The sequence below is a fragment of the Poecilia latipinna genome, unplaced genomic scaffold, assembly GCF_001443285.1.
Source record: "Poecilia latipinna isolate Pla-1442-1.1 unplaced genomic scaffold, P_latipinna-1.0 Scaffold497, whole genome shotgun sequence".
NCBI lineage: Eukaryota > Metazoa > Chordata > Actinopteri > Cyprinodontiformes > Poeciliidae > Poecilia > Poecilia latipinna.
The window spans coordinates 286,109-300,494 of NW_015113113.1; the positions used below are offsets into that span (position 1 = coordinate 286,109).

Here is a 14,386-nt window from a genome sequence, read left to right on the forward strand (position 1 = left end):
CGAAACCCCAAGCCGCGAACCACAACATTGGTGGTCTCAAAAAAAAAAAAAAAAAAAAAAAAAAAGTCTCGGTTCATTCAAGTGCTGTGGCTAATCTGACTCTTGATAATCTGTGCTATTGGTTGTGTTATGAACATTGAAGTATTTTAAAATGTCTGGTGGTTTACCACATATGATTAGGAATAAAAGAAAAGCAAACTAATGTCAGCTCTGCGGGACAATTTTTCATTTTTATTCATAGAAATTAAAGACGCCACGGCTTCAGGAAATGAGATCAAAGAGCCATCTGGTTTGTTATCTGAGCACTGCTAAAACGCCAGCTTTCATGGTCCTTTGGGGATGCATGACTCTGCATGGCATTATTGTCTTGCACATCTGCAAGGGCACTAATAGTGCTCACTTATGTGTAAATGGGTTTGAAGCGACATATGGTCAATCAAGATAATATTTTGGTCAAACCAAAACTCTTTCTGCAGGACTCAAGTGCTCTCAGTTAAATTGGCCTTCATGTAGCCCAGCCCTGCCACTAATTAAAAAACGTTTGAATTATAAATAATTAAAGCCAGTTATGAAACAGGCCAGAACACTCTTAAGCTAGAGGGGGAAATCCTTTACTGGGCAGAAATAGAAAACAAACTTTTAAGACTTAAATAAATGAAAGATTCCTGGAGCTGTTTGAAAGCGCAGCATTTTTCTCTAAAGTCCTTTTTTTGAGTGTTTAATAAATTAGCCCTTTTTTTTTAATTAGGTTTAAAAAGTCAGAGGTTCATACTGGGATGTGTTTTATTGTTCTTTATTTTTCCTCACTGAAATGGTTAAATCACCACTTGTAGAGATTATTTTGGCTTTTAATGAACCTAACTGCAGTGTTCATTTGTAGCGCATTAAATTATTACACCGATCAGCCGCTTCCCACTGAGCCGAGCATCTGAGATGAGATTTCCCTTTGGTTGCTTGGAAGAACATTCATTAAGATTGGCATTCAGAACAACTTAAATGCATGCTTGCTCACAGCATGCGCGTCCACAGGACTACGCGCGATGTAAATAAAGGATGTAACATTGCAATTATACTGACAATTTGCTTTTCAGAATAAGAGGAGGTGTTTAGACCTCCATCTTTAGGCTGGGGACTTGTCAGAAGTGGCCATCTTTGTAAACTTTAATGTTCTCTGTTGGAGTGCTGGTTAGGGCTGCACAAGATTAGGTGCTATTCAGTAATTGTGGCATTATTGTTGAGTATTGCCATGGTGATATTAATTAACTTGCAAAATCCCCTCTCTTGCAAGGCTATCATGATGACGACTCTGACCAGACGCCTCATGGTCACTGAAAATCTATCTAATGTGCTGACAAACAAAAAACAATACAAGTCCATCCAACGGGACCAAATATCTTGTCACCAGAGTTCAAATACACAGCACAATCTGAATCCAGAAGTTTTGTTCTGACCATGACTCACTTCATAACTGCCTCGTTAGAGGCATTCTGTACTCTCGTGGACAAACCATTCCTAAGAGTAATTTTCCTTAATTTACTGATAGTTCACTGTAAGATAATTATATCTGACTTCACTGAACAGTTTCTGCCAGAGGTCACTTAGTGAAAAAAAACAACAAATAGTTTAACATTCTTCATTTTACGGAAATTTAAATTGCTTTACAACGGCATGAGTACATTAATGTGAAACGTTTTATTCGCAGGATCACAATCCAAGTAGGAAGGGATTAAATTGCAACGTGTGGGGAACAAAACAGAGGTGCAAACCATCTCAGAGTCTTTCTATTGTCCCTGATTGGTTGGCTGAGGTGTTGATGTCATTGTTTCTAACCCCAAGGATTGACATTGAAATGAAACCCGAAGTTGTAAACAAGATACACTTTCAGATTCCCATGTGTAATTCAAAGCATAATCAATATAACTTTTTCCCTAAAGAATGTGACGTGAATTTTCTCTCTGTTTGTTGTAAAATAATATTATGTTGACTGTGAAGAGAATTTTAGCATTTTTGTGTATTAGTCATAAACTGGCTGACTATTCAGAAGTTTATAAACTGAGACGCAGTGGTTTTAGTGGATGGGTGCGTAATGGATTGTTTAATGGGACAAAATGGAAGTGGGGAGAAAGGAAACAAGGGTAGGGTTAGGTACCATACAGGGCTATGAATTGGTAAAGGGGGAATTTGACTCCCTTTTACCAGAGCCTCTTTATTGTCAGTGACTGTTGGTTTCCGTCTGTGTCATTAAAGTTAACACCAGGGAGGTTTATTAACACAGGATTTTGGTCGAGCCTTTCTGCTTGAGGCCTTTTATAGCTGTGGTTGTGTGTTTTAACTTCAGTGGGAAGGCTGCTGATAAAAAAGGCTAGAAGCCGTTGAGAGGTTGACCCAGTCACTTATCATCCAGTCGCACTGAAAGGCCTCCTGCAGATCTTTGCCAGACTTGCTGTGTGTGCTCTTCTTTTGCATTCTTCTCATCACTTATCTTTTAGGTCATACTTTATCTTTTGTAAAGTCCCGTTCTTGGTGACTTTTGTCTCCGGGGAAACAGTAGCCATTGTTGTAGCTAAATTCAAATCTACAAACTGTACTACAGCACAAGCCAACTGTGACTCTGGCATTCTTGCTTCGACAATGCGTTATGTAATTTGTCTCTTTCAAACTACAATCCTCTGCAGACATTCAGCTTTGTTGCATTGTCCAACAGCTATTGGACGATTTATTTAACCACTTGGCTCTTATCCTGGCTCCTGGTACCAAGCGTGAAACTGGTCGGTTTGTCCTCGACTGAGTGGAAGGATTTTGATGATTACACAAGTACACTCCTGTGCACACACAGAGTTTAGCACAATCCATCCACTGTAGCTGTAATGAGGGTTGGATATATTTCATGTGGGACCCGGTGAAAGAACGTCTGTCAGTGTGCTGGCTTTATTTAGTGAATCTTGCCTCTCTTTGCTGCCCTGTTGCGTACTTCCAGTGCTTCCATCTGTGCCAGAAAAATCCCAAATACTGACCCACAAGTAAAAAAGCCTCTCAGCCCTCTAATCCTTATTTGGGATTTTTTTTTACCCATAGATACTTTCTTAGATGTGTTGTGGGAAAACAGCGATAAAAACTTTATCCGTTTGTTTTTTTGGAGCCGAAAATCCTCTGCGTCTCCAGCACGGTGTGGTAGCCCACCCAGTGCTCTGTCCAGCCATGCAGGAGTAACGGCTTCATAAAAGGTCAGCTTGGCTGGCAACACAGAGGAAGTGTTCAGAGGGTTGTCCTTTGGCCTTGAATATAAAATTTTGAAAGACTAAAACAACACTATCACTGGCAAACACCAAAATGGATTGAAGGATTGCAGTTAGGATTGTTTGGGATTTTGTTTGCGTTAAAATTCGGAGAGGTGGGCCATTTACTCCACGTGTTAAGAGCCCAGGCCCTGTTAAAAATAACACTGCTAATCCGTTTGTGGTTTTGTTTCTTTGTCTGGGTGGCAATGGTGCTTTGAACGCCAATCCACTGCACACTAACACACAAACCAAACACTCGCAACCTTGCCTGTAATGTTTTAAAGCAGTTAAAAGTCTTTACTATGAAATGTTGGAATCCGCCGCTGTTTAACTGAAACCATTTAAATGTCAGATGGAGGACAAACTAGCTCGCTGCCGTAGGTGTTATTCTACTGGCCTTTCGACCTCTGATTGTTGTGGTATTTGCTAGAATTGATGTCTTGAGCAGATTTTATCACCTGATTCAAACACTTTTGTCTAGAATAGTGTGCATTACAGTAATTTAATGTTTTCCTTATCCGGTGAGGTTTAGTTACACCTCGCCCCCTGTGCTGCCCTTCTTAAGTTTGCTTAAAAGTAGAATTATTTCTGGGATTTCTTAAGCAATAAAAGTTGCATGTTTGTGTTGATTGTGATTTTCATTTGTCCATTTTAAATGACTGAGATATTACTTAAAGTACATGTTGTTCTCTTTTAAGATTTTTCTTTCCAAAGACAGCTTGACATCGTTTGCTTAATTAATTTATTTATTTTTTGAATTTTCCCAAAAAAAAAAAAAAAAAAAAAAAAAAAGCATCTTTGTTGTATTTCTAATCACTTAAAGTTCCCAGCCAACTGATCTCTGATCTGTTCTAGCAGGACTACAAATTGGAATCATAAGCATCATTTAGAACAGGAATTATTTTTATCTGGTGATAAAGATTAAAATAACTTAACTTTGCTCTTCTGTGCCTTCCTTGGTGGAACGCACAGACTACTTTGGTTGTAGTCTGAATAAACCACAGAAATTGCTGGATTTGTTGTAGAAATTACATTCCTTTTGAATGACACTGTACATCGCTGTCTATACTCTGATTTTATATTTAAAGTGTCCTATAAAGTGCTGTTGCCAAGTTGATATTAACCTTCTAGCATTCATGGATTGTTGGATTGGATTTTTGAGTTTGCAAACGACTGATCCGGACCTTTGAAGCTAACAGTTTTTGACTAAGGTCCCTTAATCAAAGCTGATTTTTCTGTCAATCTCTAATAAAGCAAATGTTGAGTAAGTTTTGTGCTAGTTCCGGCTGCTTGCTCTGTTAACATCAGTAATTGTTTATAGGTTCAGCTGCTAGCCAGCAGAGAGGCAGAGTGTCTGCAGTGATTAGCTGGGAAAGAGAGTGACTATATGCTTACCAATAGTTTTGCATGGATATTATGTTTTGGACAAATACATTTAAATGTTAAACTACACAGAGTAGTTTAACACTGTTTAACAATTTCCTACTGCTGCAGTAGGAAACTGGAAAAAGTATACAGCATCTGATTTTAGAAATTTGATGATGCACCCTTTGTTCTCCTGCCAGCGGACCTTTTGTTATTTGGAACCTGGGTTCTCTGTTTGTTTCAACTCTATTTCCAGTTTCGTTTAGTTCTAAGACGTAACCTTGATTCTAGGGAAGGATGAGATAAAAGAGCATCTGCCTGGTAAAGGGTTATACCTGAGTGTTTGTTACGTGACAAACAAGTGCTGCCATTTTCTGAACATTGTCACCTGTTTCGGCTCGAGATGGCTCTGCCATTTGTCATACAGGGTTTGCCTTTCCAGTGAAGAAATGGAGCTAATCAGGCAGAACTGGTTTTTCTCACCTGAGTTGTAGGCAAGGAACAAGAATAGCTTGCCATAGACATTTTCAGTAACAAATCAGCAGAATATTTTCAAGCATATCAAGCAAGTCAAATGAGTCATTTGAACTTCAGCTACAAAAATGAAATACTGTTTCACTATTTTCTGGTGTAACAGAAAATATTTTTTGTATTCTTAGAAAGCGTGATTGAAGGTGGGAAGGTGGTGATTTAACTGCAAAAAATGTGCCTAAGAACATGAAGCTCTGGTTTAAGCACTCCCCTGCGTGTAGATTGCAATTTTGTATATCTTAACAGATGTTTTTGTCTTCTCTGCAATTATTTATCTGGGATTAAACTTTAAGTATCCCAGTGCTTGTGATGCTTCCAGGACCCGCCCCAACCCCCACGTGGGAATCCAATATTTGGGTTAAAGGTCAGGGGCCCAACAAAGCTGCTGCAAAAGAAATTTACTGATGCTCTTTGTTGGAGTTACAAAGTTCACATTGTTATGCACTGCTCCTGATTAATCGATTAGGAGTGTCATTTCTAGCTTTGGTCAGCAGCTCTGACCGTTTGCATATCATTGCACCAAACAATGAGACGGAGGGATGAGAGACCAGGAAGTTGAATCAATTGGAGTTTTGATGTTTATAATTTTCAAAATATGTTAATTTAAAAAAGCATATCTCACTTTCCATGCTTTGAAACATTGCTGGCATTTTATTATTTTTAATAAAAAAGGGTAGCAAATTCTGGCTCTGTCGAAATGTTCTTCTTGATGTTAAAACAGTTACTGTTTTAAAGTTTGGGCCAATGTAGACAGCCAGACAGTAGAAAAGTAACTTTCTCCTGAAAGACGGTAGTTATCTCAGACATCTGTTCTTAGTTATATACTAAATAACTGTAACGAGTTGCAGACTGCAAACGTACATTACAGCAAAAGAGCCAAATTGATCAGCACCAGCCAGAAAATGGCAAGTCTCAGTGCTGTTATGTAATTTTTTTTTTGTTTTTTTGTTTTTTTGTTTTTTTTGTTTTCTCGACTCCCTGTAGCTTTTTCCTGAGAGCTTCCTCCTCCTAAATAAAATATTACTTTTTGCTCTCTGTTAAAAATGTAAGATGCAGTCAGTTTATGCCTCCTGGTTTCATGTGACTCGACGTTGCTGTGATTGGGCTGAGCAGCTAAAGGAGAGAAAGTGGTGTGGGGATAGCTCAGTGTTGTGTCTGTGATCAGTGGGATTACAAGTGCGAGCCTGAACGCTGTTGAGCGTGTTGGTTGTTGTGATGTCATTCTACCCACATCAGAGGCTGCTGGCAACATAAGATGCTCTTAATCATTTATGGCCCTGTCACCACTTGTCTCAGTTGGATCCTGAGTCACACGGAGCAGTGAGTGCACTGTTATATAAAGGCTTTGTCACCAAGTGGCACGTTAACTGGGGCAGTCGTTTGCAGATAAAGTGTACGATTTTTATCGCGTCTTCTGAAATATTTTCCCTTTACATAAACATGTCATACTAATACAGTACGGTCCGCTTTGTGAATCTGCAGCAGCAACGCTTCACTTACAGTCACGAGGAATAAAAGACTGTAGAAGTCAAACTGGAATCTCTGGTTTAGGTGAGCTATTTCTGAGACATTTGTTTTTCTTTCTGTTTGGATTTTGCGGGCCCACATGCAATGGGAAACGAGTGAAGCTCGGAACATTTTCATTTTCAATATCTTTGAGAAAATATGCACTCATGCTGACAACGGGCAGAAGTTGGAAGAAAAACTAAAAGTTTGTGACTGTCCAAGTCCACAATAGATTAGGCCTGTTGGATTGACTCAGCCTATCCTTAACGCCCATTTCTTTAGATGCCGAGATATTGAAGCTGTCTGGCAGCAGTGAATAAACTGTGTAGTGATAAAGAGACTACAATTACAGGTTGGTTGTAATCAAAACTGCCAGGGAAGAAGGAAGACGAAGGGAAGCTGGATGGAATTAAATCGAGGGGTTGATGGATACATAGGTAGATAAAGTGTCCAGGTAGCACCTAAGAATAACAAAATACTTTGGACTGCTGTGAATTTTCACCTTCTCGTCAGACACATACCTTTAAACATAGAGCCGATGGAGCCAATGTTTGATTAATGCATTCTTTGAATTCCTTCCACTTCACCACTACGCACTTCTTTGTTTCAGTCCACCATATTAAAATGGATTGCATTCAACAAAGTGCTGAAATGTAAAAGGGACGCGAACACTATTGCAAGACACCATTTAAAACTTCATCATCCCGTCAAACCCTCTCATACAAATTGCTCCCAAGTTTAAGCAGCCAGTGTCTTTGTACAACAGATTTGATTGTTGCACATCAAATCACGTTTGCGATCGCAGTGTCAACGTGTGCAGCTTACATTGCACATGCAAGTTGCACACATAACTTATGCTGGATGAAACACTACGTTGGCAATTATATTTAAGTTGCATTCATAAGTGCTCTGCACTTGATGCCTCAGCTCAATGTAGATTTTGGAGGCCGACTTTCTTAGCCTCTCAAAAAGGACGAATAACAGTTGAAAACACAGAAGACGAGTGAGGACAAATTTGTTCATCACAAACAGCATTGGCCTTGCAATATTTGACAGAAATATCACAATTGCATTTTTTCCATATTGTGCAGCCCTAATTGTAGTGGTGACTCATTTTCTAAAACAAATGAATAGCCCCAAGTCCCCGTTCATACAAAAGGGCTGTTTAAAGCTTGTTTAAATGTTATTTTGAAATAAAAAAATAAGCCATGACCTGCCATTACCTTAAATTACCCTTTTTCTTTTATAGTTTACTGAAAGGCTAAGATTGAATATGACATGACTGTAGGCTATACTTCGTCTTTTTGTCCGGGCTACAATAGCGGGGTCACATAACCAAGAGGGGGGGAGGTTTAAAGCTACAAACATCAAGAATCTCCCAAAGGCAATAAAGGTGGCCATTTCCTGTCATGACCTCAAGATGTTCGCTTTGGGTCTTTTTGATATTTGAGAACCCACTGACATTTTTTATTTTTATTTTTATTATGTGGAGATTGAATATCTCCTTGTTACGCATCACTTCAAAAGCATTCCTATTCTGTGGAGCTCGTCTCATTGCCCTGCATAAGGCCACCAGGAAGGGTTAATCCATCAAAATGAGCTGATCTCTCCATGCAGGGGATGAAATCTTTTTCTCTTGCTGTCTCCGGCCGGCTTAGAGACAGGAAGTCCGATTGGTGGCCTCCACACTGCTCCGATGTTGCCATAGAGAAATACAAATCTCTGCGCAGTGGCGAGGAACATAATGCCGGATGAGTTGTCCTCGTCGGTCTGATAAGCATTCAGAAGCCACTAGTTGAACATCTACTAATTAGCTAGCATAGAACGCACGAACCTTTCACCGACGTATCATACCTTCTTAATGTAACTGCAGGGCCACGGTTCAGAGTGTTTGGTGTGCTTTCAGCTTTAAAGTATACGCTTACAAGCTTTGCATCCAGTTATCTAAACAGCTTTCCTAACAATAAGCTCATTTCAGTTCTCTTATGGGGTGGCGCAAGCTTGAACTCGAATAACTTTCACAATCAAAGTGGAGAGAAAAGATTTTCATTTGCTCTTTGTTCAGCCTCTGTGAGGGCAGTGCGTCTTCCCCATTAGTGCTAGAACTACAGACATACTGAATGAAGTCGTTGATAAAAACCACAGGTCTTTTCTCAGAGGAGCAAAAAAAAAAACATAGTGGGACTCACTTCTGTCATTTATCAAACTCGACTCTGTTCCATCTGGTGTTAGTTTCATTTCCAGTTGAATGGGTTCTTGTCAGAAATGCAAATGATGTTCTTTAGGAATATTGTTCAGTAAAGCAGCTATTCATTCATGGGAGCAATTCAAAAGCAAGCTCAGAGTGTGGGCTTCAGCCTCAGTTTGAAAACACTGTAAATGATGGTTCATGCTGTCTGGTTTGAACAATTGACACCCTTGTTACAGAGATCCATGGAGTTTGTGGACTTGTGACTCACACTAAGTGGGTTGCCGAGACTCAATTTTCCCAACGCCCGAGCCAAAGTTGAATTTGAGTTCCGCTCTGTTTAAATCATATCAGTGATAGTAAAAAACAAAATCAAGAGAATATATTTAACACCTTTGTTGTCATAGCTACTAGATTAAAATTAAGCTAATCAGAAACAACTGAAGTTGAAGGATGTAATTTTTTTCCTGAAATGTGCTCAAGCTTACGCCTAACTCCAGCTACATCTATTGCCTGTAGTGATATTGGCAACAAATTTAAAACCACGTGAAAAAAAAAATAATAAAGCAAAGACAAGGCAGCCAAAAATGCTGACAAAAGTTGCCAAACTTTGCCGTCTGTTTGTAACATATTTTCCGCCCAAGACCCTGACTTTAGGTCAAGGCAACTTTATGTATATAGCACCTTTCAGCCAACGACAAAGTTGACACATTTTCTTTTTTTCTGGTGTGGAGGGAAGAGGATCTGTTCTAAATAGTCTGTGGTTTAAGTTGAACTTCGCCGAAGAAGTACTGCAGACCCCGTCTCCTCTTCTTTTCCCTCCTGTTCCTTTATTATTTCAAGCTTGAGTTGTTCTGGCTCCCAGTATAATGTCTCCTTCTGGTTATGTAACAGTCAGGGGCCTAAATGGGAACTAAAGCACAGCAGACACTGCAGTGGATGGAAAAACAGAAGGAGACAGTTGAGAAATAGGGCACAAAAATGTATCAAAGGAACAGAACGAATTTGAATGGAAATCCACTACAATGGTGTACCTTTTCCCTCTCAAGTGGGTTGGTGTTGGGTAAACGTGCTTGTAGTTAGACAGCCTCCTTCACCATTACATAACGCCCTTGAAGATTTTTGCATTTAAAATGTTTTCCAGCTCGAGTGAGGATTCATTTTCGGGACACAGCAGCAAACGTTTCCATTCGGTTTAGCCATCAGGAAACAAATGAGTTACGTGATAGGTTAACAAAGTTGTCTGGAGAAGTTATTAATGGGGAGTTTAACATTTTCATTTGCTTCTTAAAGGGGCTTTATCTTTAAAAATTAGTCTCTAAAAAGCTTATCACTATATGCATGACTATATTAAACTTCATAGATTTTTTTTATTTTTTTATTAGAGCTGACGTGTCTGTTAAAATTTCCACGTTGCCTGCCAGGTTTTTACTTGGTCTTTCTAGGAACACTTACATTGACATTTGTTTTGTTTTATTCTACAGATTCCTTCAACTGAGCTGAATTGAAGGAACAGGATGGCTTCAAACTCTAAACACCTGGAATTACACTTGCTTTGATAACCTCCCACAAATCCCAAGGAACTTTAAAAAGAACCGAAAGCCTAGTTACTGATTTGGATCACAACTGAAAGACTGCCATCATGCCTATTCTCAAGCAGCTAACGGGCAACTCCAACCAGTCGAAGAGGAGGTCAAGGGCTGACCTGACAGTTGAAATGATCAGTGCTCCTTTGGGGGACTTCCGTCACACCATGCACGTGGGTCGAGGCGGGGACGCCTTTGGAGACACTTCATTTCTCAGCTCCCGATCAGGGGAACCGCCAAGGGAGTCCCACACAAAGGAAAGCTCACCAGGTCCCAAACCAGGGCTGCTGTCCCGCACCTTCAGAAGCAGCAAGAGGTCCCAATCTGTTAACAGAGTAGACAAGTATGAGACCCCCACACTGCCTTCTGCTGCCACATCTCTGCCTTACCTGAACGCTGAGAGTTCAAACATGGGCAACCAACTGCCAAAAAGTGTCTCCTCCAGTCCTATGAAGACGCTGGTGGAAAGCAAGCCGATGAACGGAGGGGCGGCTATGGCCACAATGGACGCCGAGCTTGACGAACGAAACTTCGGTGAACTTAAAGACCTGCCTCCGTCCATGCCGAAAGGAGGTGGGATGAAAAAAGCAGAATCCGTAATGTCCTTCCACATCGACTTGGGCCCTTCAATGCTTGGGGATATCCTCAGCGTGATGGAGAAGAAAAACTGGGAGGAGGACGACCTCGGCTTTGAGGAAGGCAAAGGTAGTGAGGAGCATGCATCGCCATCCCACATTCCTCACATCGACGATGACGACGCAGAGGAGTGGGCACCTTCGAGACCACCTCGCAGTAATTTCCAACTCGAGCAAAAGGTCACGGCGGATCCCTACGATCCGGAGATCAGCGAATCAGAAAGGAACAACCACCACACGGATAGCTGCTCTGTGTCCAGCTCTGGTTCGGAAAAGCCTCAGTACAACCTCCATGACGGCAACACAAACAGTGTGAAGTACAGTTCGCCACACAGGGATGATGATTTCGACTTCATGGATCAGGAGGATGACGAGATTAGAGTCTAGATTGAGCAAGAAGTCTGTGCCACGCAGAAGAAACCGGAACTTAGGAGACCACCATAGGAGGGGATTACAGTCAGAGTCGAGAAGGTTTTTACTCACTGTAGATCAGTCTAATGTTAGATCAGTTTTATCAACACTATAAATAAAACCCATTAAGTCTTTTTTCACTTCATAGCAAGGAGACTGACAGCTATTTTTTTTTTGTTTTTAATGTTTGGATTGGTTGATGCTATTTTTTTACCAGATGTCAACTCAGAGTACATTATTTTTCACAAGTTTTAAATGATAAAGGCAAAGATAAATCAGCAGGGAAAATTGCCCATTTTTAAAAGGAAGTGAAAGGTGGCGGCAAGATTAGAGAGCGGACTGTGTGGATGTGTTGTCAGCTCCAGTGAATGTGGAGGTAAAGAAGAAGAGATGAAACTGATAGGTTTGTAATCCCAGCGGTTTGAAGGTGTAGACACTACAGAGATAGAGTTATTACTTTTGCTCATGTCGGAGTTTGCTTTTCTTAAATCATTTTGTGTACAGACACTATAAGGATGTCAGTTAAGCATAGCCTCTTACGTCTGATGTGGGTCTATTATATTTGCCTCCTTCCTAAATTGATCTGTCAGCTGTAAAATATTTTTTAAATGGTTTTTGTAAGGGATTGATTTGAGAAGCAAATGTGAACTTCGGAGTCTTAAAGGTTTTTGATGTATTTGGTTGGGGGACTATTTTATGGTACTATACTGTGATCAATCTCAATGACGCTAAGTACTAAACTCAAGACACCGGATTTTGTGTGCTGCATCACTTCTGAAAGCAAAATGCCTTCTCGCACATCAGTTGGACTCTATCAGCACAAGGAAGACACCTCATCAATTTCTGTGCACTCTCACGAAACTGACACTCAGAATCGCTGTGCAACTTGGGGCTTCTGTAAATTTTAGAGGTTTTTGTGTATGTATTCTCTTTTCTTTTGAATATGCAGGAGTGGTGGATGTTTTTTTTGAAGATGTGTGAATGTATAATTTGTCATCATTAAAGGACGATGGTGCATTGGCTCTCAAAAGCGTACACCGCTTTTTACAATGCCAAGTTTTTTGTAATCTTGATAGATGATCTCAAAACTTTTTCCACATACAATGTGGCATTTTTCCTCTGGGGAAAAAAAAAACAACAAACATTAAAAATTGAAATAGCCAATGGATTGACATGCTTTGCTTTATAATTTCCAACCAACTTATGGTTAAAATTCATGTATTTATCCTGTCATAAATTGCCTGATTTCCCAATATGCATGGATTTATTTGATTTCTATTTGAGCACCTTTTGATTCAATGTCTGCATTTAGTCACGGCTTTAGTTCAAACCTTTTAACTGTTATAGTATTAATTAATTTTTTTATTTAAAAAAAAAAAGTCAACTTTCTGTTTCTACTTAAACAAAACTAATTGTTCGCTCAGATATATTTTCCATATTTGGAACAGATTTTTTTATTTATTTTTTAATCCGTGTAGATGAATTTATGAATGGCCAGTATTGGCCCAAAGCCTGCTAGAAAGCTGGAGATTAGGAGGGATTACATTTTTCAGCATCACAGTCTAAGCATACATCAAAAACAAAATGGTGGCTTTACAAGAAGAAAAATAACGTTTTGAAATGGTTTTGAGATCAGAATTAAATCTCCAGGAAGGCACCACCTGTGGTCAAGCGATAGCACCCCAGTCTGGTGGATTTGGACAAATTGTACAAAATTGAGTTGGCAAATATTTTCCAGTCAAGGTGTGTGATCTACCAAAGAAGACCGGATGTCAAAACTAAATCAAAAACTTCTTCAGCACAGTGTTAGTTTTCAGGTTGTACACATTTTTGGAACCAGGCTATTGCACCTTGTCACGCTTTTTCTCTATGATCTGTCCTCGTTTGCTGGGAGTCTGCTCTGGTTTAATCTCTATACTAACTGTACAGGGTTCCACTTTTTACTTTGATGCAGGATGAATGTTTGGCTATATGTGGAAAAAGTTTTAAGTCGTCCGTCAAGGTGAACTTGTTTTACATTCCATGTCCTGGCATTTTAATGGTGGGATAGAGGGGGCTTTTGAGAGGAGCTGAAATATTAGGAGGTCAGTGGCCGCAATTTCTACAGCCTGTGGCTTGTTTGTGAAAGCAGAAAGGGGACAAAAAAGTAAGTGCAGTGTTGAACCACACGTGGTTAGCTGAAAGCCTTTTGCTAGGTCTCCAAGCACTGAGAGGGAAACATACCTGCTGAACTGACCCCCACCCCAAAGTAGAGGACGCTGACTTTCTCTCTCGAAGTCAAATCATACGGTAGAAGTTTAACCTACAAATTACATGAGCCGGTCCGATTTGCCTGCCCTCTTTAAAAGCTGGAACTGCTCCAGCAACAGACAGATTGACATTTTTTTTTTTTTTTATCTTGAGCTTTTTATGTCTGTGTCAGGCCATAAATTACCAAGTCATACTTTCCTTTTTAATACACCTGGGAGAAACGTGACCCTTTTTTTTTTTAAAATCTAATTCTGTGTTAGAAAACTAATTGCCACCTTTGACAAACAGCAGCTTTGAATGTTCTGATGTGGAACGGATGCAGGTGTGCGCACAGAGGATCGGGACGCTGTGCCAGTCCGCCTCAAGTTGTTTCAAGAGTTGGAACAAGCGTGCTTCCAAGAAGCCTCCGACTTTAAAGCTATCTGCAGGAAATTTCCAAGTGCGCTCAAAGCTCAACTTCCGCAAGGTGTTTGAATTTGATAAAGACACTAAAAGTTTTGTTCCCCACCGGATTGGCTCATAATTGGCTCCGTAAATCAAATCTGTTAGGGATGCGTTTGGTTTTGTCGGAGACGTGTCACTTAGAACGTCTCCTCCACAAAATGTGCAGTCCTCCCTCTGCCGTGTTAAATTCCC

At 40.1% G+C, this 14,386-nt stretch overlaps 1 protein-coding gene across 1 annotated transcript in view; it reads left to right on the forward strand.

The window, feature by feature from the left end:
- Positions 1-13,984, forward strand: part of LOC106952181 (cdc42 effector protein 4-like) — a 26,925-nt gene extending 12,941 nt beyond the window's left edge. Inside the window, exon 2 of the mRNA XM_015040150.1 lies at positions 10,353-13,984. Coding sequence (XP_014895636.1) covers positions 10,511-11,476 — 966 coding nt within the window. The 5' untranslated portion in view covers positions 10,353-10,510 and the 3' untranslated portion in view covers positions 11,477-13,984. The remainder of the gene's footprint in view (positions 1-10,352) is intronic.
- The last annotated feature ends 402 nt before the right edge of the window (positions 13,985-14,386 follow it).